We start from the raw sequence: 25,513 nt of genomic DNA on the forward strand, positions 1-25,513 counted from the left end.
ATATTTTTGATAATTCAGAGTGGTAGTTTAGCACATCTTTTCACCTTAATCCCCAGTGCACAGAAATTAAGGACCTGTGATATACTAAGTGCATTTTTAAAATGCTATAGGAGTATTCCAACTAATATAATTCTGTAAATGTCTGAAACTAAGCCCGCACGAGGCTAAGTTTAAAAAAAAAACAAATGAATAACCTGATCACAACTTAAGAGCGAAGGAACCTGCAAGAGATACCATATGGTGTGTGGCTCAACACTAGCAAGCAAAAAGTCTAATTAAAGTGTTATCTCTGGTGAAGCTCTGATAAAATACATTGGCATAATGATCAGGTCATTACATCCCAACCAACTGAAATTTGGAGTGATAGAACTATAGGTACAATCCTTCATAAGCAAAGTTCATAATACAGTGGTGTTCTTAAAAATCATGAATAGCCACATGCACAAATTTTAGTAACTAGCTTACATGCAATACAGGTGTATATTTATTTGATAGACATCACCAACATTTGGTGAAAGCTTCCAATATTTCCCATTCAGTAAAGTTTAGAACTTTTGTCATAAATTGAGCACACCTCAATGCATCTTGCATGGTTTTGTCCACCAGTTGCAAGCAATGATTTAGCTTCATCACAGCCTACAGGTGAAAATGTGGACACACAAGACCCATCACTATTCTTCATCTAGAAAGCAACTGGATACCGTTTTCCCTTTACTGTTTGGATTTGCTTTCTTCACTGGCTGTGAACAAGTTCTGCAATTGAGTGAGTAAACAACAATGACATCTCCACTTTCCATGCAGTGTTGCTGGTGCTTCCATGATGCTGAAGTGTTGCATTTTTACCCATGTCAAACTCCATTTTAGTGGTTACCATATATTGGCTAGCTAAGAAAATAAAGTACACACATGAATCACACCCTTCTTTTCATCTTACCAACAATACGTTAAAGTATAGAAATCATAGAAACCCTACAGTGCAGGAAGAGGCCATTCGGCCCATCGGGTCTGCACCGACCACAATCCCACCCAGGCCCTACCCCCATATCCCTACATATTTTTACCCGCTAATCCCTCTAATCTACAAACCTCAGGACACTAAGGGGCAATTTTACAATGGCCAATCAACCTAACCCGCACATCTTTGGACTGTGGGAGGAAACCGGAGCACCCGGAGGAAACCCACGCAGACACGAGGAGAATGCGCAAACTCCACACAGGCAGTGACCCGAGCCGGGAATCGAACCCAGGTCCCTGGAGCTGTGAAGCAGCAGTGCTAACCACTGTGCTACCGTATGCATTGTGTACACAATGCATACAAACGAGATCACAGTGTCTTACTCATTTTGTATTTAATCAAAAATGCATTAGCGATATCGAGATTCCAAATCAACTACATGCAGCTAACAGCTAATCCAGGGGATAACATTGTTCTCATCTCACGTTGTTCCAGGAAGCAGAAGCAAATACAAGGCACTTCCCCACCAACTGTGAAGTTAGCCTAGATTGTACTTGAATATCTCATAACAATGACTCTTGTACTAAGAGACAAAAGGTTCAGTCATCTGCCCTGGAGTCTGTGAATGCTTGCAATTATAAAGATAGCAGATCAACTGCAGGATGGAATATCTGTACCCCATCCAACATAGTAAATAATTTCTAATGCATCAGGTTTGGTGCAAAGTCTGCAAAGTGAATGTAAGCTATCAAAGGGTTTTAGCTTACTCAGATTTGCAATACAAGAAATTGTAGTTTATCAAACTCAAAGGTAACCTTGTTGACAAATGATAAGTGAGGACTAAACTCTGCCTACTAAATTGATTTATAGTTAAAGACACAATTTAATATTTGCAAATTGAAAGTAAAAATTTGCATTCCTTCTCATCCCAGCTGCAACAAATGTAAAGTACAAAAACGCACAAGACATAACTGTAAACTGCGTTAACCAGCAGTACTGTCCACAGCAACATTTTGAACCAACAGTGAGTGACATGGCCTTTGTCAGGATTCAGCGAAACATACTTTGCCACATACACAGAAACACCTTCAGGTCAGAAACTATATTTGCACCGACAGCCCTCAGGAACAGACAAACACGCCGCTACCTAATGTATCCCACCCCCAGGTGAAATTAGACTAGAAGGTAAACTGGAGAGAATATTGGCAGGCTCTAAGCTGCCCCGGATATAAGACTGAAAGGCTGCAGCAGAGTGGGAGGAGGGGTCGGTTTGGGTGTGAGACGTGGACTAGAGTGGCCTATCTGGGTGCTGCAGACTGTAGGTTTAACAGGATGAGAGCGGTGTTAGCAGAGTGTGGGTGTACACTCAGGGCAGACTGGCTGCACTCTCACACACTGGGACAGAGACGGGGTGATGCTCCTACCTGGCTGCACTCTCACTAAGAGTTTTAACAACACCAGGTTAAAGTCCAACAGGTTTATTTGGGAGCAATGCCATTAGCTTTTGGAGCGCTGCTCCTTCGTCAGATGGAGTGGATATCTGCTCTCAAACAGGGCATACAGAGACACAAAATCAAGTTACAGAATACTGATTAGAATGCGAATCTCTACAGCCAACCAGGTCTTAAAGATACAGACAGTGAGTGGCGGGAGCATTAAGCACAGGTTAAAGAGATGTGTATTGTCTCCAGACAGGACAGCCAGTGAGGCAAGCTGTGGGGGTTACTGATAGTGTGACATAAACCCAAGATCCCGGTTGAGGCCGTCCTCGTGTGTGCGGAACTTGGTTATCAGTTTCTGCTCAGCGACTCTGCGCTGTCGTGAAGGCCGCCTTGGAGAACGCTTACCCGAAGATCAGAGGCTGAATGCCCGTGACCGCTGAAGTGCTCCCCCACAGGAAGAGAACAGTCTTGCCTGGTGATTTTCGAGCGGTCTTCATTCATCCGTTGTCATAGCGTCTGCATGGTTTCCCCAATGTACCATGCCTCAGGACATCCTTTCCTGCAGCGTATCAGGTAGACAATGTTGGCCGAGTTGCAAGAGTAGGTATCGTATACCTGGTAGATGGTGTTCTCACGTGAGATGATGGCATCCGTGTCGATGATCCAGCACGTCTTGCAGAGGTTACTGTGGCAGGGTTGTGTGGTGTTGTGATCACTGTTCTCTTGAAGGCTCCCCGCATTGGAGATCTCTACAGCCTTCCGAAGATACACAAGGCAAACACACCCGGCCGTCCCATCGTATCGGCAATGGGACCCTGTGCGAGAGCCTCTCCGGCTATGTCGAGGGCATCCTGAAACCCATTGTACAAAGAACCCCCAGCTTTTGTTGCGACACTACGGACTTCCTACAGAAAGTCAGCACACATGGAGCAGTTGAACCAGAAGCACTCCTCGTCACAATGGATGTCTCGGCACTCTACACCAGCATTCCCCACGACGATGGCATTGCTGCAATGGCCTTAGTACTCAACGCCGACAACTGCCAGTTTCCAGATCCAATTTTACAACTCATCCGCTTCATCCTGGACCACAATGTCCTCACTTTTAACAACCAGTTCTTCATCCAGACACACGGAACAGCCATGGGGACCAAATTCACACCTCAATATGCCAACATCTTCATGCACAGGTTCGAGCAAGACTTCTTCACCGCACAGGACCTTCAACCGATGCTATACACTAGATACATCGATGATATTTCCTTCCTTTGGACTCTTGGTGAACAATCACTGAATCAACTATATGATGACATCAACAAGTTCCATCCCACCATCAGACTCACCATGGACTACACTCCGGAATTTGTTGCATTCTTGGACACACGCACCTCTATTAAGGACGGTCACCTCAGCACCTCACTATACCGCAAGCCCATGGATAACCACACTATGCTCCACTTCTCCAGCTTCCACCCTAAACACATTAAAGAAGCCATCCCCTACGGACAAGCCCTCCGTAGACACAGGATCTGCTCGGATGAGGAGGATCGCAACAGACACCTCCAGACGCTGAAAGATGCCCTCATAAGAACAGGATATGGCGCTCAACTCATCGATCGACAGTTCCGACACGCCACAGCGAAAACCTCCTCAGAAGACAAACACGGGACACAGTGGACAAAATACCCTTTGTCATCCAGTACTTCCCCGGAGCGGAGAAGCTACGGCATCTCCTCCAGAGCCTTCAACATGTCATTGACGAAGACGAACATCTCACCAAGGCCATCCCCACACCCCCACTTCTTGCCTTCAAACAACCGCACAACCTCAAACAGACCATTGTCCGCAGCAAACTACCCAGCCTTCAGGAGAACAGTGACCACGACACCACACAACCCTGCCACAGCAACCTCTGCAAGACATGCCGGATTATCGACACGGATGCCATCATCTCACGTGAGAACACCATCCACCAGGTACACGGTACATACACTTGCAACTCGGCCAACGTTGTCTACCTGATACGCTGCAGGAAAGGATGTCCTGAGGCATGGTACATTGGGGAAACCATGCAGATGCTACAACAACAGATGAATGAACACCGCTCGACAATCACCAGGCAAGACTGTTCTCTTCCTGTGGGGGAGCACTTCAGCAGATACGGGCATTCAGCCTCTGATCTTCGGGTAAGCGTTCTCCAAGGCGGCCTTCACGACATACGACAGCGCAGAGTCGCTGAGCAGAAACTGATAGCCAAGTTCCACACACGAGGACGGCCTAAACCAGGATCTTGGGTTTATGTCACACTACCAGTAACGCCCACAGCTTGCCTCCTGGACTTGCAGAATCTCACTGGCTGTCCTGTCTGGAGACAATACACATCTCTTTAACCTGTGCTTAATGCTCCCTCCACTCACATTGTCTGTATCTTTAAGACCTGGATGGCTGTAGAGATTTGCATTCTAATCAGTATTCAGTAACATGATTGTGTCTCTGTGCCCTGTTTGAGAGCAGATATCCACTCCATCTGACGAAGGAGCAGCGCTTCGAAAGCTAATGGCATTTACTACCAAATAAACCTGTTGGACTTTAACCTGGTGTTGTGAAAACTCTTACTGTGTTTACCCCAGTCCAACGCCAGCATCTCCACATTGGCACTCTCACTCACAGGGCTGGGGTGATGCTCCTACCTGGCTGCACTCTCTCTCACAGGGCCGGGGTGATGCTCCTACCTGGCGGCACTCTCACTCACAGGGCCGGGGTGATGCTCCTACCTGGCTGCACTCTCTCTCACAGGGCCGGGGTGATGCTCCTACCTGGCTGCACTCTCACAGGGCCGGGGTGATTCTCCTACCTGGCTGCACTCTCACAGGGCCGGGGTGATGCTCCTACCTGGCTGCACTCTCACAGGGCCGGGGTGATTCTCCTACCTGGCTGCACTCTCACAGGGCCGGGGTGATGCTCCTACCTGGCTGCACTCTCTCTCACAGGGCCGGGGTGATTCTCCTACCTGGCTGCACTCTCACAGGGCCGGGGTGATGCTCCTACCTGGCTGCACTCTCTCTCACAGCGCCGGGGTGATGCTCCTACCTGGCTGCACTCTCACAGGGCCGGGGTGATGCTCCTACCTGGCTGCACTCTCTCACACAGGGCCGGGGTGATGCTCCTACCTGGCTGCACTCTCACAGGGCCGGGGTGATTCTCCTACCTGGCTGCACTCTCTCACAGGGCCGGAGTGATGCTCCTACCTGGCTGCACTCTCTCACAGGGCCGGGTGATGCTCCTACCTGGCTGCACTCTCTCACAGGGCCGGGGTGATTCTCCTACCTGGCTGCACTCTCTCACAGGGCCGGAGTGACGCTCCTACCTGGCTGCACTCTCTCACAGGGCCGGGTGATGCTCCGACCTGGCTGCACTCTCTCACAGGGCCGGGGTGATGCTCCTACCTGGCTGCACTCTCACAGGGCCGGGGTGATGCTCCTACCTGGCTCCACTCTCACAGCGCCGGGGTGATGCTCCTACCTGGCTGCACTCTCACTGGGCCGGGGTGATGCTCCTACCTGGCTGCACTCTCTCACACAGGGCCGGTGTGATGCTCCTACCTGGCTGCACTCTCTCACACAGGGCCGGGGTGATGCTCCTACCTGACTGCACTCACACAGGGCCGGGGTGATGCTCCTACCTGGCTGCACTCACACAGGGCCGGGGTGATGCTCCTACCTGGCTGCACTCTCACTGGGCCGGGGTGATGCTCCTACCTGGCTGCACTCTCACAGGGCCGGGGTGGTGCTCCTACCTGGCTGCACTCTCACAGGGCCGGGGTGATGCTCCTACCTGGCTGCACTCTCACAGCGCCGGGGTGATGCTCCTACCTGGCTGCACTCTCACTGGGCCGGGGTGATGCTCCTACCTGGCTGCACTCTCACACACAGGGCCGGGGTGATGCTCCTACCTGGCTGCACTCTCACAGGGCCGGGGTGATGCTCCTACCTGGCTGCACTCTCTCACACAGGGCCGGGGTGATGCTCCTACCTGGCTGCACTCACACAGGGCCGGGGTGATGCTCCTACCTGGCTGCACTCACACAGGGCCGGGGTGATGCTCCTACCTGGCTGCACTCACACAGGGCCGGGGTGATGCTCCTACCTGGCTGCACTCTCACAGGGCCGGGGTGATGCTCCTACCTGGCTGCACTCTCACTCACAGGGCCGGAGTGATGCTCCTACCTGGCTGCACTCTCACTCACAGGGCCGGAGTGATGCTCCTACCTGGCTGCACTCTCACTGGGCCGGGGTGATGCTCCTACCTGGCTGCACTCTCACTGGGCCGGGGTGATGCTCCTACCTGGCTGCACTCTCACTGGGCCGGGGTGATGCTCCTACCTGGCTGCACTCTCACTGGGCCGGGGTGATGCTCCTACCTGGCTGCACTCTCACTGGGCCGGGGTGATGCTCCTACCTGGCTGCACTCTCACTCACAGGGCCGGAGTGATGCTCCGACCTGGCTGCACTCTCACAGGGCCGGAGTGATGCTCCTACCTGGCTGCACTCTCACAGGGCCGGAGTGATGCTCCTACCTGGCTGCACTCACACAGGGCCGGAGTGATGCTCCTACCTGGCTGCACTCTCACTGGGCCGGGGTGATGCTCCTACCTGGCTGCACTCTCACTGGGCCGGGGTGATGCTCCTACCTGGCTGCACTCTCACAGGGCCGGGGTGATGCTCCTACCTGGCTGCACTCTCACAGGGCCGGGGTGATGCTCCTACCTGGCTGCACTCTCACAGGGCCGGGGTGATGCTCCTACCTGGCTGCACTCTCTCAGGGCCGGGGTGATGCTCCTACCTGGCTGCACTCTCACTGGGCCGGGGTGATGCTCCTACCTGGCTGCACTCTCACAGGGCCGGGGTGATGCTCCTACCTGGCTGCACTCTCACAGGGCCGGGGTGATGCTCCTACCTGGCTGCACTCTCACTGGGCCGGGGTGATGCTCCTACCTGGCTGCACTCTCACTGGGCCGGGGTGATGCTCCTACCTGGCTGCACTCTCACTGGGCCGGGGTGATGCTCCTACCTGGCTGCACTCTCACAGGGCCGGGGTGATGCTCCTACCTGGCTGCACTCTCTCAGGGCCGGGGTGATGCTCCTACCTGGCTGCACTCACACAGGGCCGGGGTGATGCTCCTACCTGGCTGCACTCTCTCAGGGCCGGGGTGATGCTCCTACCTGGCTGCACTCTCTCAGGGCCGGGGTGATGCTCCTACCTGGCTGCACTCTCTCAGGGCCGGGGTGATGCTCCTACCTGGCTGCTCTCCGCTCACTCTGAGACTTTGTTACAAACTGGGACAAAGCGACCACAGGAAGCCGCTCGACTGCTGCCAGCGACACCACCACATCACTTCCGCCCGTCACACGCCTGCGTGGCAGCGGCTGCACCTCAGCTGGGCGATCCCACCGAACAGCGACTGCGCTGATTAAGAAATATCACCGAAGAAAAGAGCAAGTTTGCAATTCACGACCGGACCCAACCCCCGCTGTTAAAAAAAAGTGAGGGCCTCGGTTAACGATGGTAATCGAGCTACGCATGCGCAAGTGAGAGTTTCCAAGCGTGCCGGAGTCTATGCGCATGCGTGTTCGGGCGGACGTGATGTGAGGCCACGACCAGACTGGGCGTGCGCATCCGGGCGGGAGCGACGCCCGACATGGCAAGAAGGCGCATGCGTGTCAAGGCAGAAGGGCGATCCAAAATGGCAAGACTGCGCATGTGTGTCGAGGCGCAGCGATGTCCGACTTGGCAAGACTGCGCATGCGTGTCTAGGCGGCAGCTGTGTCTGACATGGCAAGACTGCGCATGCGTATCTAGGCGGGGGTGACATAAGAACATAAGAAATAGGAGCAGGAGTAGGCCATCTAGCCCCTCGAGCCTGCCCCGCCATTCAATAAGATCATGGCTGATCTGACGTGGATCAGTACCACTTACCCGCCTGATCCCCATAACCCTTAATTCCCTTACCGCTCAGGAATCCATCCATCCGCGCTTTAAACATATTCAGCGAGGTAGCCTCCACCACCTCAGTGGGCAGAGAATTCCAGAGATTCACCACCCTCTGGGAGAAGAAGTTCCTCCTCAACTCTGTCTTAAACCGACCCCCCTTTATTTTGAGGCTGTGTCCTCTAGTTTTAACTTCCTTACTAAGTGGAAAGAATCTCTCCGCCTCCACCCTATCCAGCCCCCGCATTATCTTATAAGTCTCCATAAGATCCCCCCTCATCCTTCTAAACTCCAACGAGTACAAACCCAATCTCCTCAGCCTCTCCTCATAATCCAAACCCCTCATCTCCGGTATCAACCTGGTGAACCTTCTCTGCACTCCCTCCAATGCCAATATATCCTTCCTCATATAAGGGGACCAATACTGCACACAGTATTCCAGCTGCGGCCTCACCAATGCCCTGTACAGGTGCATCAAGACATCCCTGCTTTTATATTCTATCCCCCTCGCAATATAGGCCAACATCCCATTTGCCTTCTTGATCACCTGTTGTACCTGCAGACTGGGCTTTTGCGTCTCATGCACAAGGACCCCCAGGTCCCTTTGCACGGTAGCATGTTTTAATTTGTTTCCATTGAGATAGTAATCCCATTTGTTATTATTTCCTCCAAAGTGTATAACCTCGCATTTCTCAACGTTATACTCCATTTGCCATATCCTCGCCCACTCACTCAGCCTGTCCAAATCTCTCTGCAGATCTTCTCCGTCCTCCACACGATTCACTTTTCCACTTATCTTTGTGTCGTCTGCAAACTTCGTTACCCTACACTCCGTCCCCTCCTCCAGATCATCTATATAAATGGTAAATAGTTGCGGCCCGAGTACCGATCCCTGCGGCACGCCACTAGTTACCTTCCTCCAACCGGAAAAACACCCATTTATTCCGACTCTTTGCTTCCTGTCGGATAGCCAGTCCCCAATCCACTTTAACACACTACCCCCAACTCCGTGTGCCCTAATCTTCTTCAGTAGCCTTTTATGGGGCACCTTATCAAACGCCTTTTGGAAATCCAAAAACACCGCATCCACCGGTTCTCCTCCATCAACCGCCCTAGTCACATCTTCATAAAAATCCAACATGTTCGTCAAGCACGACTTTCCCCTCATGAATCCATGCTGCGTCTGATTGATCGAACCATTTCTATCCAGATGCCCTGCTATCTCCTCTTTAATAATGGATTCCAGCATTTTCCCTACTACAGACGTTAAGCTGACCGGCCTATAGTTACCCGCCTTTTGTCTCCTTCCTTTTTTAAACAGCGGCGTAACATTAGCCGTTTTCCAATCAACCGGCACTACCCCAGAATGCAACGAGTTTTGATAAATAATCACTAACGCATCCACTATTACCTCTGACATTTCTTTCAATACCCTGGGATGCATTCCATCCGGACCCGGGGACTTATCCACCTTCAGTCCCATTAGTCTACCCAGCACTGCCTCTCTGGTAACATTAATTGTATTAAGTATTTCTCCTGCTGCCAACCCTCTATCGTTAATATTTGGCAAACTATTTGTGTCCTCCACCGTGAAGACCGACACAAAAAACTTATTTAAAGACTCAGCCATATCCTCATTTCCCACTATTAACTCCCCCCTCTCGTCCTCCAAGGGTCCAACATTCACTCTAGCCACTCTATTCCTTTTTATATATTTATAAAAACTTTTACTATCATTTTTTATATTAATTGCTAGCCTAGCTTCATAGTCTATCCTTCCTTTCTTTATCGCTTTCTTAGTCTCTCTTTGTTGTTTCTTAAATTTTTCCCAATCACTTGTTTCTCCACTATTTTTGGCCACTCTGTACGCAGCTGTTTTTATTTTAATACTCTCCTTTATTTCCTTCATTATCCACGGCTGGTTCTCCCTTTTCTTACAATCCTTGTTTTTTGCTGGAATATATTTTTGCTGAGAACTGAAAAGGATCTCCTTAAAAATCCTCCACTGTTCCTCAGCTATCCTACCTGCCAGCCTGCTCTCCCAGTCTACCTTAGCCAATTCATCCCTCATCCTATCATATTTCCCTCTGTTCAAACAGAGGACACTGGTTTGGGACCAAACTTTCTCCTCTTCCATCTGAATCAGAAATTCGACCATATTGTGGTCACTAGACCCAAGAGGGTCCTTCACAATAAGATCCTTAATTCTACCTACCTCGTTACACAATACCAGATCCAAAATAGCTCGTTCCCTCGTCGGTTCCGTAACATGCTGTTCAAGGAAACTATCCCGACAGCATTCTAAGAACTCTTCCTCCATTCCACCCTTACCGACTTGAGTCTGCCAGTCAATGTGCATGTTGAAGTCCCCCATGATTATTGCCGTTCCGTTTTTACACGCATCCCTTATCTGCTTGTTTATAGCCCTCCCTACCTCAACATTATTATTTGGGGGCCTATATACCACACCTACTAGTGTCTTTCTCCCTCTACTATTCCTCATCTCTACCCATAACGATTCCACGTTTTGTTCCTCAGAGCCTATGTCATCCCTCAGTACTACCCTGATATTATCTCTTATTAATAGCGCGACCCCACCACCTTTTCCTTCCTGTCTATTCTTCCTAAACGCCTGATACCCCTGGATATTCATCTCCCAGTCCTGGTCACCTTTCAGCCACGTTTCTGTAATGGCCACTAGATCGTACCCACTCGTGCTGATTTGCACCATCAACTCATTTACCTTGTTCCGAATGCTTCGTGCATTCAGGCAAAGTGTCCTTATTCCAGCTTTTATCTGGACCCGCTTTGATGAGTCGCGAACACCCTCTCTCTCTACTCCCTTATCTAAATTACCGCCTTCATTCACTTGCACCCTCTCCTCTACCATTAATTTTGTAATTCCCCTTACCCCTGCATCCTCCACCCCATCAATTAGTTCCTTGATCCTAGTCAACTCTTCTAGCTCCCCTCCCCCCAACCTATCTAGTTTAAATTCTCCCCAGTAACCTTAGCCAACCTACCGGCCAGGATATTGGTCCCCGTGTGATTCAAGTTCCACCCGTTTTTTGTATACAGATCACCCCTGCCCCTAAAGAGGTCCCAATGGTCCAGGAACCTGAATCCCTGCCCCCTGCACCAGTCCCTCAGCCACACATTCATCTTCCACCTCACTCCATTCCTGCCCTCACCTTCCCGTGGCACAGGCAGTAATCCTGAGATTACTACCTTTGCTTTCCTCTTTCTCAGCTGTCTCCCTAATTCCCTGTACTCCCTTTTCATGACCCCTTCTCCCTTCCTACCCACATCAGCGGTACCAATATGTACCGCTACCTCAGGCTCCTCTCCCTCCCACCTCAGGATTTCCGGGACGCGACTAGCGACATCCTGGATCCCGGCCCCAGGGAGGCAGACCACCATGCGAGAATCCCGCCTACCTCCGCAGAAACGCCTGTCTGTCCCCTTCACCATCGAGTCCCCGATTAATACCGCCTTCCTCCTCTTTTCCTTAGCCCTCTGAGTTACAGGGCTGGACTCCACTGCGGAGACACGGCCACTGCTGCTTCCCCCAGGCGGGCTGTCCCCCCCAGCAGTACTCAAGCAGGAGTACTTGTTGTGCAGGGGCAAATCCACTGGGGTGCTCTCAACCACCCTAGCCTTACCCTTCCTGGCCATCACCCACTTGGCCTCCTCCCGTTGCCCTGGTGTGACCACCTGATGATAGCTCTTGTCTATCACCTCCTCATTCTCCCTCATCAGCCTAAGATCCTCGAGCTGCAGTTCCAGCTCCCTAACACGGTCCCTCAGGAACCGCAGCTCGACACACCCCTCACAGATGTGGATGTCCGGGAGGCCAGATGCCTCCAGGACCTCCCACATCCTACACTGGGAACAACACACTGGTTTCACACTCATACTGGACACTTTATGTCAAGTAAGACAGTGAAAAGTTAATAAGAGTGTAAGGAAACAAAAAAATAAATAATTAATTAAAGTCAGAAAACCCACTCTCTTACCCTCAGCCTGCTCCTGGGAACAAATCCCTGATATTAACAACTGATATTAAAACCAAACAACTGAGATTAAACCCAAACAACTGATATTAAACCCAGAACAACTGAGATTAAACCCAAACAACTGATATTAAACCCAGAACAACTGATATTAAACCCAGAACAACTGAGATTAAACCCAGAACAACTGATATTAAACCCAAACAACTGAGATTAAACCCAAACAACTGAGATTAAACCCAAACAACTGAGATTAAACCCAGAACAACTGAGATTAAACCCAGAACAACTGATATTAAACCCAAACAACTGAGATTAAACCCAAACAACTGAGATTAAACCCAAACAACTGAGATTAAACCCAAACAACTGAGATTAAACCCAAACAACTGATATTAAACCCAGAACAACTGATATTAAACCCAGAACAACTGAGATTAAACCCAAACAACTGATATTAAACCCAGAACAACTGAGATTAAACCCAGAACAACTGATATTAAACCCAAACAACTGAGATTAAACCCAAACAACTGAGATTAAACCCAAACAACTGATATTAAACCCAAACAACTGATATTAAACCCAAACAACTGAGATTAAACCCAAACAACTGATATTAAACCCAAACAACTGATATTAAACCCAAACAACTGATATTAAACCCAAACAACTGAGATTAAACCCAAACAACTGATATTAAACCCAAACAACTGATATTAAACCCAAACAACTGAGATTAAACCCAAACAACTGAGATTAAACCCAAACAACTGATATTAAATCCAAACAACTGATATTAAACCCAGAACAACTGAGATTAAACCCAAACAACTGATATGAAATCCAAACAACTGATATTAAACCCAAACAACTGAGATTAAACCCAAACAACTGAGATTAAATCCAAACAACTGATATGTGACGTGGAGGGAGGGTTGTAGCTGAGGTGTGTGTGGCTCCCTGGGAGATGAACTTGAAGTTTTCATGCTGGGTGTTCACCATTGCATTTTGGACATCTCAAACTTTGCAACCAGGGAATGTGCTCCACCTACTAAATCCCTGCTTTATTATCAGAAAAGCTAGAGGTCAAATAACAAAGGTGTCAGGAAAGCCAGAAATAAATCAAGGGCAGATTCAATATAGTGGTTCACATATAGCCAACTTGGCACAATGGTTAGCACTGCTGCTTCACAGCTCCAGGGACCTGGGCTCGATTCCCGGCTTGGGTCACTGTGTGGAGTTTGCACATTCTTCTCATGTCTGTTGGGTTTCCTCCGGGTGCTCCGGTTTCCTCCCACAGTCCAAAGATGTGTGGGTTAGGTTGATTGACCATGCTAAAAATTGCCCTTAGTGTCCTGAGATGCGTAGGTTAGAGGGATTAGCGGTTAAATATGTAGGGATATGGGGGTAGGGCCTGGGTGGGATTGTGGTCGGTGCAGACTCGATAGGCCGAATGGCCTCTTTCTGTGCTGTAGGGTTTCTATGATTCTATGATAAATAAAACATGGTGATGGAGAAACTAATGTCATCAATCATAGGCGAAGCTCCAGGACCTGATGATTTCCAATACAATAACAGAAGGTGCTGGGAAAACTCAGCAGGTCTGACAGTATCTGGGGCGAGAAACAGTTAATGTTTCAAGTCCATATGACTCTTCTGCAGAGTTAAACAGAGGGAGAAATGCGATGGATTATTTATTGTATAAGTGGGTGTGGAGTGGGTGGAGCAAAGTAGAAGGTCAGTAAGGAGCTAGGAGAGATTGCAACAAGTTATGTAGGATACAAGAGTGAGGATGTTTAATGGCAGTGTGAAGGACTATGGAAGATGCTGTTAATGCAATGAGATAAGAATGTGTTAATAGGAGAACAAAGGTCAGTGCTCAGTGAAAGTAGAACTTAACAAGTGACAGAAGGCCCAGTGGGGGAGGGTGATGGGCATTTACATTGGGACAAACATAAATTTGGATTTAAAAAAGGTTCAAGATGGCAGAGAAAGGTCACAGTCTAAAGTTGGTGAACTCAATGTTGAGTCTCAAGGGCTGTAATGTGCTGCTCCTCCAGTTTAGGCGTTGGGGATCAAACTTTGCAACCAGGGAATGCTCTCCACCTACTCTTATCAGGAAATAGCAGCAGGCTGAGGACAGATACGTAGGCATGCGAGCAAGATACTGAGGTGAAATTGCAAGCAACAAGAAGGTTGAGGTTATGCTTTCAGACTGAGCGAAGGGTGCTCTGCAAATCAGTCACCCAGTTTGCATTTAAGCACTCCACCCCTCTTGTATAGTATAAATTCCATCACAATTCTTCCTCTCTAACTCTGAAGAACAGTCACATGGTCTCAAAACATTAACTCTGTTTCTCTATTCACAGATGCTGCCAGTTGTGCTGGAGTTTCCCAGCATTTTCGGTTTTTATGTCAGATTTCCAGCATCTGCAGCATTTTTTTTATTCCGATGATTTCCACCCCAGTTGACCTGAGAAAGCTGTTGACGTGTTGGTCATGATCTTTGAAAACACTTGCAATTCAGAAATTGTCACCGGCTGCAGCTCCACTATTTAAAAAGAAAGCTAAACTAGGAAATTAAAGCCCCATTTGTCTAATGTAATAGTTACTAGAATCTATTCTTGAACAGAGTAACTGAGCATTTAGACAAATATGAGCTGCCCAGAGAGCCTTCAGCATTTGTAAGGAGTAAGTTATGTCGAATGAACACAACTTATTTTTATTTGACTGGAGAATTATCATTGATCATAAACTGAACTGGAGCTTAAGTACTTCTAACTATTTACCCTGCTAATCCCTTGACACTAAGGGTCAATTTACCATGGCCAATCAACCTAACCCGCATATCTTTGGAGTGTGGGAGGAAACCGGAGCACCCGGAGGAAACCCACGCAGACACAGAGAGAATGTGCAAACTCCACACAGTCACCCAAGGGCCACGTCCCTGGCGATGTGAACCAGCAGTGCTAATCACTCTACCACTATGATGCCCCATGTAAAAGAAATGCAGATGTGTTGAACTATTTTGCCTCCATTTCTTTTAAAGTCAATGGAATAAACACCACGAGCCGATGACCTGAAAAATTATCTTATTACAGTTGCGATATAAAGGGGGAAAATAATTGACAAGCTATCAAAAACTAAAAGAAGAATAAAAGCCCAGATCTAGAACTTGTTTCAGCTAATGTTCAAAAAGATATGCAAAAGGAAGGTGGAGCAAAAATCTTCCCATTCTTCTCTGTAACCTTTGACATTGTTGACCCTACCATCCACCTCTTAACACCTTTCCTCCTTGCCCAGCAGTGTGGGACTGCCCTCATCTGGTTTCACTATTATCTGCCTAGTTGGAACATTGAGGAAAATAACGTCATTCTCTTCAGTCCTCACCATATTCTTCCCAAGCCACTAACTCCATAACTGGTCACTGTCTAATGCGGAACCGGATTGCTCACAATCATTGCATCATTATACACTACAGGGACAAGACGGGGCATGCCACCAGGGTTAATTGTTCATTCAGAGAACCAGTGCAGACACGAAGGGCTGAATGGCCACCTCCTGCACTATAAGGGCTCTGTGATATCTGATGAGTTGAGATTTCAACCTATCTGCCGCATCACCAATTCGCCTACTTCTACTTCAATAGTATCACCCATCATCCATCCTACCTCAACTCAGCAGCTGCCGAAACCCTGATCTGTGCTTTAGTTATCTCTAGACTTTGCTATTCTGGTGTTCTCTTGGACAGCTTCCCATTTTCCACCCTTCACAAACTTGAACTCATCCAGAAGTCAGCTGCTCATATCCTAACTTTCGCCAAGTCTCATTCACCCCTCTGCTCACTGACCTATGCTAGGTCCTAATCATTCCACCATTGACCACCATGCCTTCTGCTGCTTAGGCGCTAAACTCAAACTCTCCTTTAAGATGAATTTGAACCAAGATTTTGGTCACCTATCCTAATATATCCCTTTGTGGCTCAGTGTCAGATGTTGTTTAATAATGCTCCTCTGAAGCACCTTGCAATGTTTTACTACATTAAGTGTGCCATATAAATGCAAGTTGCTGTTGAAGTTGCTTCCTTCAGTTCAGTGCCCTATAACAATTACTGTGGTAGTGGGACCCAGGAGTACAACAATAAAGGTTCTTGACATCAATGCTTTATGTATATCTTTCTTCAGTCTCTCTGATGTGGACTAAGTTAACGTTAGGAAAGATGATGGCTGGTCCAGTTCCTCAGTTGCTTTATTCCACAGTAGGCAAAACATCATGTGAAGTGAGTGATATTTGATACAATCAATATAACTTCTGTTTGGTTGCCATTGCAAAAATAAATAAGAAGCACATGTACATCAGCCCATTTCAGTGTGCCTTTTATATCAATATAAACTAATACTTGTGTAGTGCCTTTAGTGGAATAAAATATCCCAAGGCACTTCACAGGAGTAATTGGAAACAAAAACAGCATTGAGCCTTCCTTGTCAGATATCCAAAGCTTGGTCAAAGATGTAGATTTTAAGGAGCGTCTTAAAGCAGGAAAGTGAGGTCAGAGAAGTGCAGCGAAAGCTTAAGACCTAGACAACTGAGGGCATGGCCACCATTTGTTGAACAATTCAAATAAGGGAAGTTCAAGAATCCAGAATCAGAGGAGCATAGATATCACATATTGTTTGGGCAACACGGTGGCACAGTGGTTAGCACTGCTGCCTCACAGTGTCAGGGACCTGGGTTTGATTTCCGGCTTGGGTCAATATCTGTGCGGAGTCTGCACATTCTCCCCGTGTCTGCGTGGGTTTCCTCCGGGTGCTCCAGTTTCCTCCCACAGTCCAAAGATGTGCGGGTTAGGTGGATTGGCCATTCTAAAATTGCCTCTCAGAGGGCCTAGCTAGGGTAAATGCATGGGGTTATGGGGATAGGGCCTGGCTGGGCTTGTGGTTGGTGCAGACTCGATGGGCCGAATGGCCTCCTTCTGCACTGTAGGATTCTATGGTTCTATGGAGGAGGTTACAGGGATAGGGAACAGCAAGACCACGGAGGAATTTGAAAACAAGGATAAGAATTTTATGTTAAAAATGTTGCTTGAGCAGGAACTGATGTAAGTCAGTGTGCTCAAGGATGATAGGGGAAAAGGACTTGGAGCCTGTTGTGTGGGAATCTATGGGCCAAATATAGTGGACTTCAAATTGTTAGAGTACATAGAGTACATATGATTGTGATGTATATTGGGACCCTGTGGAAGTCTCAATGTGTGGACCTCCATGAGAATTGCCTGGAAAGTTTCAACTTTCTATTGTGCAATTCCTATGCTCCCTGTGACCCTCCACAATGTCTCCTACTCAGAGTTAGAGTTGGAGATTAGTAACAGATTTCATGTACTTTACTAAATAGTTACCCTGGAAATGTTAGGCAGCTTAAAAATTAGTCTAATTTCTGGCCAACTCCAGAACTGACCTCCCCTCCCTAGTGGTACACCAGCTATGATTAGATAAGTAAGGATCCGGATGAGTGCAGCCCCATCCAGCTGAACAACAACAGAGAGGCACTGAATCATAGAAGTGCAGAAGAGGCCATTTGGCCCATCAAGTCTACACCGACTCTCGGACAGAGCACCTTACCCAGGCCTTCTCCGCCGCCCTATCCCCGTAACCCTGTAGATTTACCACAACTAATCCACCCAACCTACACTTCTTTGGATTGTGAGAAACCAAAGGAAACCCACGCAGACACGGGGAGAACGTGCAAACTCCACACAGACAGTCACCCAAGACTGGAATGGAACCCGGGTTCCTGGCTTTGTGAGGCAGCAGTACTAAGCGCTGTGCCACCGTGCCGCCCCAGGAGGAGAATAGTGTGGTCAACCATGTCCATGGCTGCAGATAGGTCAACCACATTCAATCACACATAAAGAAAGCTCCGCTGCTCCCAACTGAATATTTGTTTGAATTCTAAATGCTGGAGGAGGTGATAGAGGCAGGTAGCTTTACAACATCTGAAAGACATTCGGACAGGTACATGGATAGGAAAGGTTTAGAGGGATATGGGCCAAATGCAGGCAAATGAGACTAGTTCAGTTGAGGAAACCTGGTCGGCATGGATGAGTTGGGCCGAAGGGCCTGTTTCTGTGCTGTATTTAGTCTATGACTCTATGCTGAGGAAATGTACAGTTTCCTTGGTTGACACGACTATACTGATCTATCTCTGAATTCAGATGGAAATGTGTCAATCTCTACTCTATGCTTGCACTGCCATCTGCTGGCAATGAACATAAGCTACTCTGTTGAGATAACACTTAATGGCCCAGGTTTCCTCAATTTTCAGCCACAGTTAATTTTTCTGCCAATAATTAGTGGAAACGCAAGCTGATAATGAGTAATTTGGGACCTTGATAAATGACAGGACCTGTAGTCTTATCTCATTAACCAATGAGATTTAGAGATTGAGGAAATAAGATGAATTTGACTCAAATGAGATACATAAAGTGAATGAAGAATGGGAAAGAAAGATTGGACTAAGGGAAAGAGAGACAACAGAAAGGAACCGTAAAAAACGTGAAAAGAAATTCAAAAAAAGATACAAAAGTCTGAGGTCACGTACCAACCGACTCAAGAACAGCTTCTTCCCTGCTGCCATCAGAATTTTGAATGGACCTACCTCGTATTAAGTTGATCTTTCTCTACACCCTAGCTATGACTGTAACACTACATTCTGCAGCCTCTCCTTTCCTTCTCTATGTACGGTATGCTTGGTCTGTGTAGCGCACAAGAAACAATACTTTTCACTGTATACCAATACATGTGACAATAATAAATCTCCAAATCAAATCAAAAGGACAAACCTACCACCCGGGAGTTTGAGTGACATTTCAGGATGATAACATACTGTGAAGTACATAACTTGCTGTTGTGAATATAACTCATTTCAATGGTACAGCTGAAACTCATGGGGAGGTGGGGCACAGTGCCAACTTCTGTGTTGCTAGTGTGGAAGTGGTTGAAATTCTTTATTTTTTTAGTCTTTCATGGGATGTGGGCATCACTGGCAATGCCAGCATGTATTGACCATTCCTATTTGGTCTTGAGATGGTGAGCTATCTTCTTGAACCGCTGTAGTCGATGTGTGCTGTTAAAGATCAGAGTTCCTGAATTTTGATCCAGCAACAGTGAAGGAACAGTGATATAGTTCCAAGTCAGGGTGGTTTGTGACTTGGAGGGAAGCTTCCAGAAAGTGGTGTTCCCATTCTCCTGCTGCCGTTGTTCTTCTAGGTGGTATAAATCACAGGTTTGAAAGGTGCAACACATATTTCCTGCAGCGGAAAGTGCACACTGCACATGCATCGTCTGCCATGGTTTATACATGAATGTTCCTTGTTGCTGTGATTTAATTCTGATCACTGTTTACTTCCACTGCTCACAGTCTACCTCCTGCCTACATCAACAGGAACAAAGTAGAAAGGGTCGAGACCTTCACGTTTTTAGGTGCCCTGATCACCAACAACCTGTCCTGGTCCCCCCATGCAGACACTATAGTTAAGAAAGCCCACCAATGCTCTACTTTCTCAGAACAAAGAACAAAACAAAGAAAATTACAGCACAGGAACAGACCCTTTGGCCCTCCAAGCCTGCACCGACCATGCTACCCGACTTAACTAAAATCCCTTAACTAAAATGCAGAAAGATTTAGACAGTTTAGGAGAGTGGTCCAAGAAGTGGCTGATGAAATTCAACGTGGGCAAGTGCGAGGTCGTGCACTTTGGAAAAAAGAATAGAGGCATGGACTATTTTCTAAACGGTGACAAAATTCATAATGCTAAAGTGCAAAGGGACTTGGGAGTCCTAGTCCAGGATTCTCTAAAGGTAAACTTGCAGGTTGAGTCCGTAATTAAGAAAGCAAATGTAATGTTGTCATTTATCTCAAGAGGCTTGGAATACAAAAGCAGGGATGTACTTCTGAGGCTTTATAAAGCACTGGTTAGGCCCCATTTGGAATACTGTGAGCAATTTTGGGCCCCACACCTCAGGAAGGACATATTGGCACTGGAGCGGGTCCAGCGGAGATTCACACGGATGATCCCAGGAATGGTAGGCCTGACATACGATGAACGTCTGAGGATCGTGGGATTATATTCATTGGAGTTTAGGAGGTTGAGGGGAGATCTGATAGAGACTTACAAGATAATGAACGGCTTAGATAGGATGGACGTAGGGAAGTTGTTTCCATTAGCAGGGGAGACTAGGACGCGGGGGCACAGCCTTAGAATAAAAGGGAGTCACTTTAGAACAGAGATGAGGAGAAATTTCTTCAGCCAGAGAGTGGTAGGTCTGTGGAATTCATTGCCACAGAGGGCTGTGGAGGCCGAGACGTTGAGCGTCTTCAAGACAGAAATTGATAAATTCTTGATTTCTCGAGGAATTAAGGGCTATGGGGAGAGAGCGGGTAAATGGAGTTGAAATCAACCATGATTGAATGGTGGAGTGGACTCGATGGGCCGAATGGCCTTACTTCCGCTCCTATGTCTTATAGTCTTATGGTCTTCTGGGGACCATATCCCTCTATTTCTATCCTATTCAGGTACTTGTCAAGACGCCCCTTAAAAGTCACTATTGTATCTGCTTCCACTACCTACCCCGGCAACGAGTTCCAGGCACCCACTACCTTCTGTGTAAAAAAATCTGCCTCGTACATCTCCTTTAAACCTTGTCCCTCGCACCTTAAATCTGTGTCCCCTAGTGATTGACTCTTCCACCCTGGGAAAAAGCTTCTGACTATCCACTCTGTCCATGTCCCTCATAATCTTGTAGACTTCTATCAGGTCACCCCTCAACCTCCATCGTTCCAGTGAGAACAAACCAAGTTTCTCCAACCTCTCCTCATAGCTGATGCCCTCCATACCAGGCAACATCCTGATAAATCTTTTCTGTGCCCTCTCCAAAGCCTCCACATCCTTCTGATAGTGTGGCGACCAGAATTGAACACTGTATTCCAAGTGCGGCCTAACTAAGGTTCTATAAAGCTGCAACATGACTTGCCAATTTTTAAACTCAATGCCCCAGCCAATGAAGGTAAGCATGTCGTATGCCTTCTTAACTACCTTCTCCACCTGCATTGTCACTTTCAGTGACCTGTGTACCTGTACACACAGATCCCTTTGTCTATCAATACTCTTAAGGGTTCTGCCATTTCCTGTATATTTTCTATTTGTGTTAGACCTTCCAAAATGCATTACCTCATATTTGTAATAAAATGGAAATAATATTTCTATCTACCCTATCTGTTCCCCTTGATATCTTGAAAGCTTTGGTAAAATTATCCTTTAACATTTTAAGTTCCTGGAATAAAACCTATGTAATCGTAATATAACTGAAGAGTCATGGTATCATTTTGGTAAATCCACTCTGCAACCCCGTCAAGACCCATATATCCTCCCTAAGATGTGGTGCCCATTATTACTCATGGTAGTCCACTTTGTAAAGCCGAAGCATGACTTCTACCCACTTATATTCTAATCTTCCAGAAATAAAGGTCGGCATTCCAGTTGCCTGATTTCTGTACCCATTCATGCCATTTTATTGTGTACCTGAATCCCCAAGTCTCTATGGACTTCCATTGTTTCTCACTTTTCACCATTTCCAAAGTACCCTGTCCTGACCTTTCAAGGTCCAAAGTAGACGATCTCTCAGTTGTTTACATTGAAATCCATTTGCCACAGTTTTGCCCATTAATGTGTGTAATTTTATGCTTCTATTTGAACTGTTGCAAATTCTGTTCTGCCAACAAATTTGGCTTTATAGCTCTCTATCCTGTCGTTTATACCTTCAATAAAATGTGCTAAATAGCTGAGGCCCAAACACAGATTCTTGAGACACCCACATGTCACAATCTGCCAGTGAGAGTACTCATCCCAGTATCCTTACTTTTTACACTCAGCCAGTTTCCCTGCAAAATCAATAATTTTCCATCTATTCCATGATCTTAAACTTTAGTTAAGAATCTCTTACAAGTGACTTTGTCAAATGCCTTCTGCAAGTTCATATAAATAACATCCATAGGCATTCCGCTCTCCACTATTGCATCATCTCATCAAAAATTGCAACCCAGGTCCATTAGGCACGACCTCCCTTTTATAAAGCCTTGCTAACTTTCTCAGCTCAGTTAAAAATCATAACATGTTCAATTGCCTTATCCTTAACTATAGACTCCAGCAATTTTCTGACAACAGACATTAGGCTAATCGGTCTATAAACCCCTGGTTTCCTTCTATCACGTTTCTTAAAGAGGAACATGACGTACACAATTTTACAATCTGAAGTGGTGGTTCTGAATTAAGACACTTCATTTGGAAGAATATATTGCTGTATCTGCAACATCATCTACTTCCTCCAAAACTCCGCAATGGCATCCATCCAATTGTAAGGATTTGTTACCCTTTAGTGTCATTGTTTTCTTCATTTATTATTTTACTCATGTTAACTTTGGTGTGTTCTTGTTTTTTTTTTGTTTCCTTTCATAAATCTCTCTCATGGAATGTTTGATAGTAGACAAAGCCTTTAATTTATTTCATTGTATCTTACTGCACTTTGATATTTTGTTATCTTCTGTAATCATCAAGCGTCTCTGTCTCTCAACCATTTCTGCTAAGACATTGAATAAACATGATGAGGGGACCTAACCCTGCCTAATGTTGTTTTTGACTAAGAACAATTCTGAGGGGGTGCCAGTAACTCTGACCCTACAACTCTGCTTACAATAAAGCTTGCCTGGCAAGCCAATTAAATGTGGCAGGTATCCCAGGTCTAACATTGTCAACCAGGGTTTAATATATACATGTATATTGGCTGATGTTCTTGGACTTTGCGCATTATGATTCCAAGATCAGTGATTTGATCTCTGGTTCCTCGAAGTTTGGCATGTCAGCTACGACTCCCACCAACTTTTACAGATACGCCATAGAAAGCATTCTTTCTGGTTGTATCACAGCTTGGTATGGCTCCTGCTCTGCCCAAGACTGCAAGGAACTACAAAAGGTTGTGAATGTAGCCCAATCCATCACGCAAATCAGCCTCCCAACCATTGACTCTGTTTACACTTCCCGCTGCCTCGACAAAGCAGCCAGCATAATTAAGGACCCCATGCACCCCGGACATTCTCTCTTTCACCTTCTTCCATCGGGAAAAAAATACAAAAGTCTGAGGTCACGTAGCAACCGACTCAAGAACAGCTTCTTCCCTGCTGCTGTCAAGATGTTTGAATGGACCTACTTTGTTTTAAGTTGATTTTTCTCTGCACCCTCGCTATGACTGTAACACTACATTCTGCACACTCTCGTTTCCTTTTCTATGAACGGTATGCTTGGTCTATATAACGCAAAAGAAACAATACTTTTCACTGTACACCAATACATGTGACAATAATAAATCAAATCAAAATCAAATCAAAAGTTCAAACCTACCACCTGGGAGTTTGAGTGACATTGCAGCATGATGATATACTATGAAGTGCCTGCTATAACATTCTGTTGTGAATATAACTTATTTCAATGGTGCAACTGAAACTCATGGGGAGGTGGGACCACAGTGCCAAAGTCTGTGTTGCTCGTGTGGAAGTGGTTAAAATTCTTTTTTTTTAATTTTCATGGGATGTGGGCATCGGTGGCAATGCCAGCATGTATTGCCCATTCCTATTTGGTCTTGAGATGGTGAGCTATCTTCTTGAACCGCTGTAGTCCATGTGGTGCTGTTAAGGATCAGAGTTGCTGAATTCTGATCCAGCGCCAGTGAAGGAACAGTGATATAGTTCCAAGTCAGGGTGGTTTGTGACTTGGAGGGAAGCTTCCAGAGAGAGGTTCCCATTCCTCAGTTGCCCTTGTCCCTCTAGGTGGTATAAATCACAGGTTTGAAAGATGCAACACATATTTCCTGCAGCGGAAAGTGCACACTGTGCGTGCATTGTCTTGTTGCTGTGATTTAATTCTGCTCACAGTCTACCTCCTGTCTACATCAACGGGGATGAGGTAGAAAGGGTTGAGAGCTTCAAGCTTTTAGGTGTCCAGAGCACCAACAACCTGTCCTGGTCCCCCCATGCCACCACCAATGCCTCTACTTTCTAAGAAGACTAAGGAAATTTGGCATGTCAGCTATGACTCTCACCAATTTTTACAGATGCACTATAGAAAGCATTCTTTCTGGTTATATCACAGCTTGGTATGGCTCCTGCTCTGCCCAAAACCGCAAGAAACTACAAAAGGTTGTGAATTTAGCCCAATCCATCACGCAAACCAGCCTTCCATCCATTGACTGTGTCTACACTTCCTGCTGCCACAGCAAAGCAGCCAGCTTAATTAAGGACCCCATGCACCCTGGATATTCTCTCTTCCACCTTCTTCCATCAGGAAAAAGATACAAAAGTTTGAGGTCACGTACCAACCGACTCAAGAACAACTTCTTCCCTGCTGCACTCTCTCGTTTCCTTCTCTATGAACGTCATGCTTTATATAGCACGCAAGAAACAATACTTTTCACTGTATGCTAATACATGTGACAATAATAAATCAAATCAAACCTCCACTCTCAAGTAAAGTACAGCAAGTGGGACAAATTTTACTTTTTTCTTGTTCTATTAAACAATTACTTCAATGAATTTCTCTTTCCCTTTATATAGCTTTTGATCCTTTATACATGTAAAATTTTAGGGTGGCTGCAACCTGTCTGATTGATTCCCATTGGAAAGTATGTTCGTCATTTGCAATTTCACTGTTTGCGAGGTTTCACGGAACATAATGCTCTCAAACGCGGGACATTAATGTACTCAACCGGCCCATATTTATAAAACCCCAAACAAGATGTCTACTATTGGATGTGATTATATGATTGGGCAGCACTTGTTGAGCAATCCTGAGTCTGCTCGTAGCTAAACTCGCAACCAATTTAAAATAATCAGTCGATCATATATGCTTGTTAGAAGTGACATTCATTCATACACAGGGTTCGGTTCTCTGCAAATAAAAGGAATATGTTCAAGACTTGTACCTTTTTGAATTACCCAGGAGCCTATAGTTCCCCGTTGCTGTGGCCAATCAGAGTCAATTTGTCAACCAGTCAACACCCTTTTCTGTAT

At 46.6% G+C, this 25,513-nt stretch overlaps 1 protein-coding gene across 7 annotated transcripts in view; it reads right to left on the reverse strand.

Moving 5' to 3' along the window:
• Nucleotides 1-25,513, reverse strand: part of LOC144505093 (protein YIPF5-like) — a 113,030-nt gene that overhangs the window by 17,903 nt on the left and 69,614 nt on the right. The window contains exons 1-2 of one of the 7 annotated variants that reach the window (XM_078230896.1): nt 7,695-7,947; nt 575-885 (exon numbers count right to left, since the gene is read on the reverse strand). The exons of 1 other annotated variant lie outside the window; for it this stretch is intronic. In XM_078230896.1, the coding sequence (XP_078087022.1) occupies nt 575-682 (108 nt within the window). In that variant the 5' untranslated portion in view covers nt 683-885; nt 7,695-7,947. Of the gene's footprint in view, nt 1-574; nt 886-1,917; nt 1,952-4,512; nt 4,762-5,086; nt 5,407-5,444; nt 8,029-25,513 lie in introns of those variants that run through there. 5 more of the 7 variants (XM_078230899.1, XM_078230901.1, XM_078230898.1 and 2 more) reach the window with 5 other exon arrangements.

Source organism: Mustelus asterias, chromosome 16 (genome assembly GCF_964213995.1).
Source record: "Mustelus asterias chromosome 16, sMusAst1.hap1.1, whole genome shotgun sequence".
NCBI lineage: Eukaryota > Metazoa > Chordata > Chondrichthyes > Carcharhiniformes > Triakidae > Mustelus > Mustelus asterias.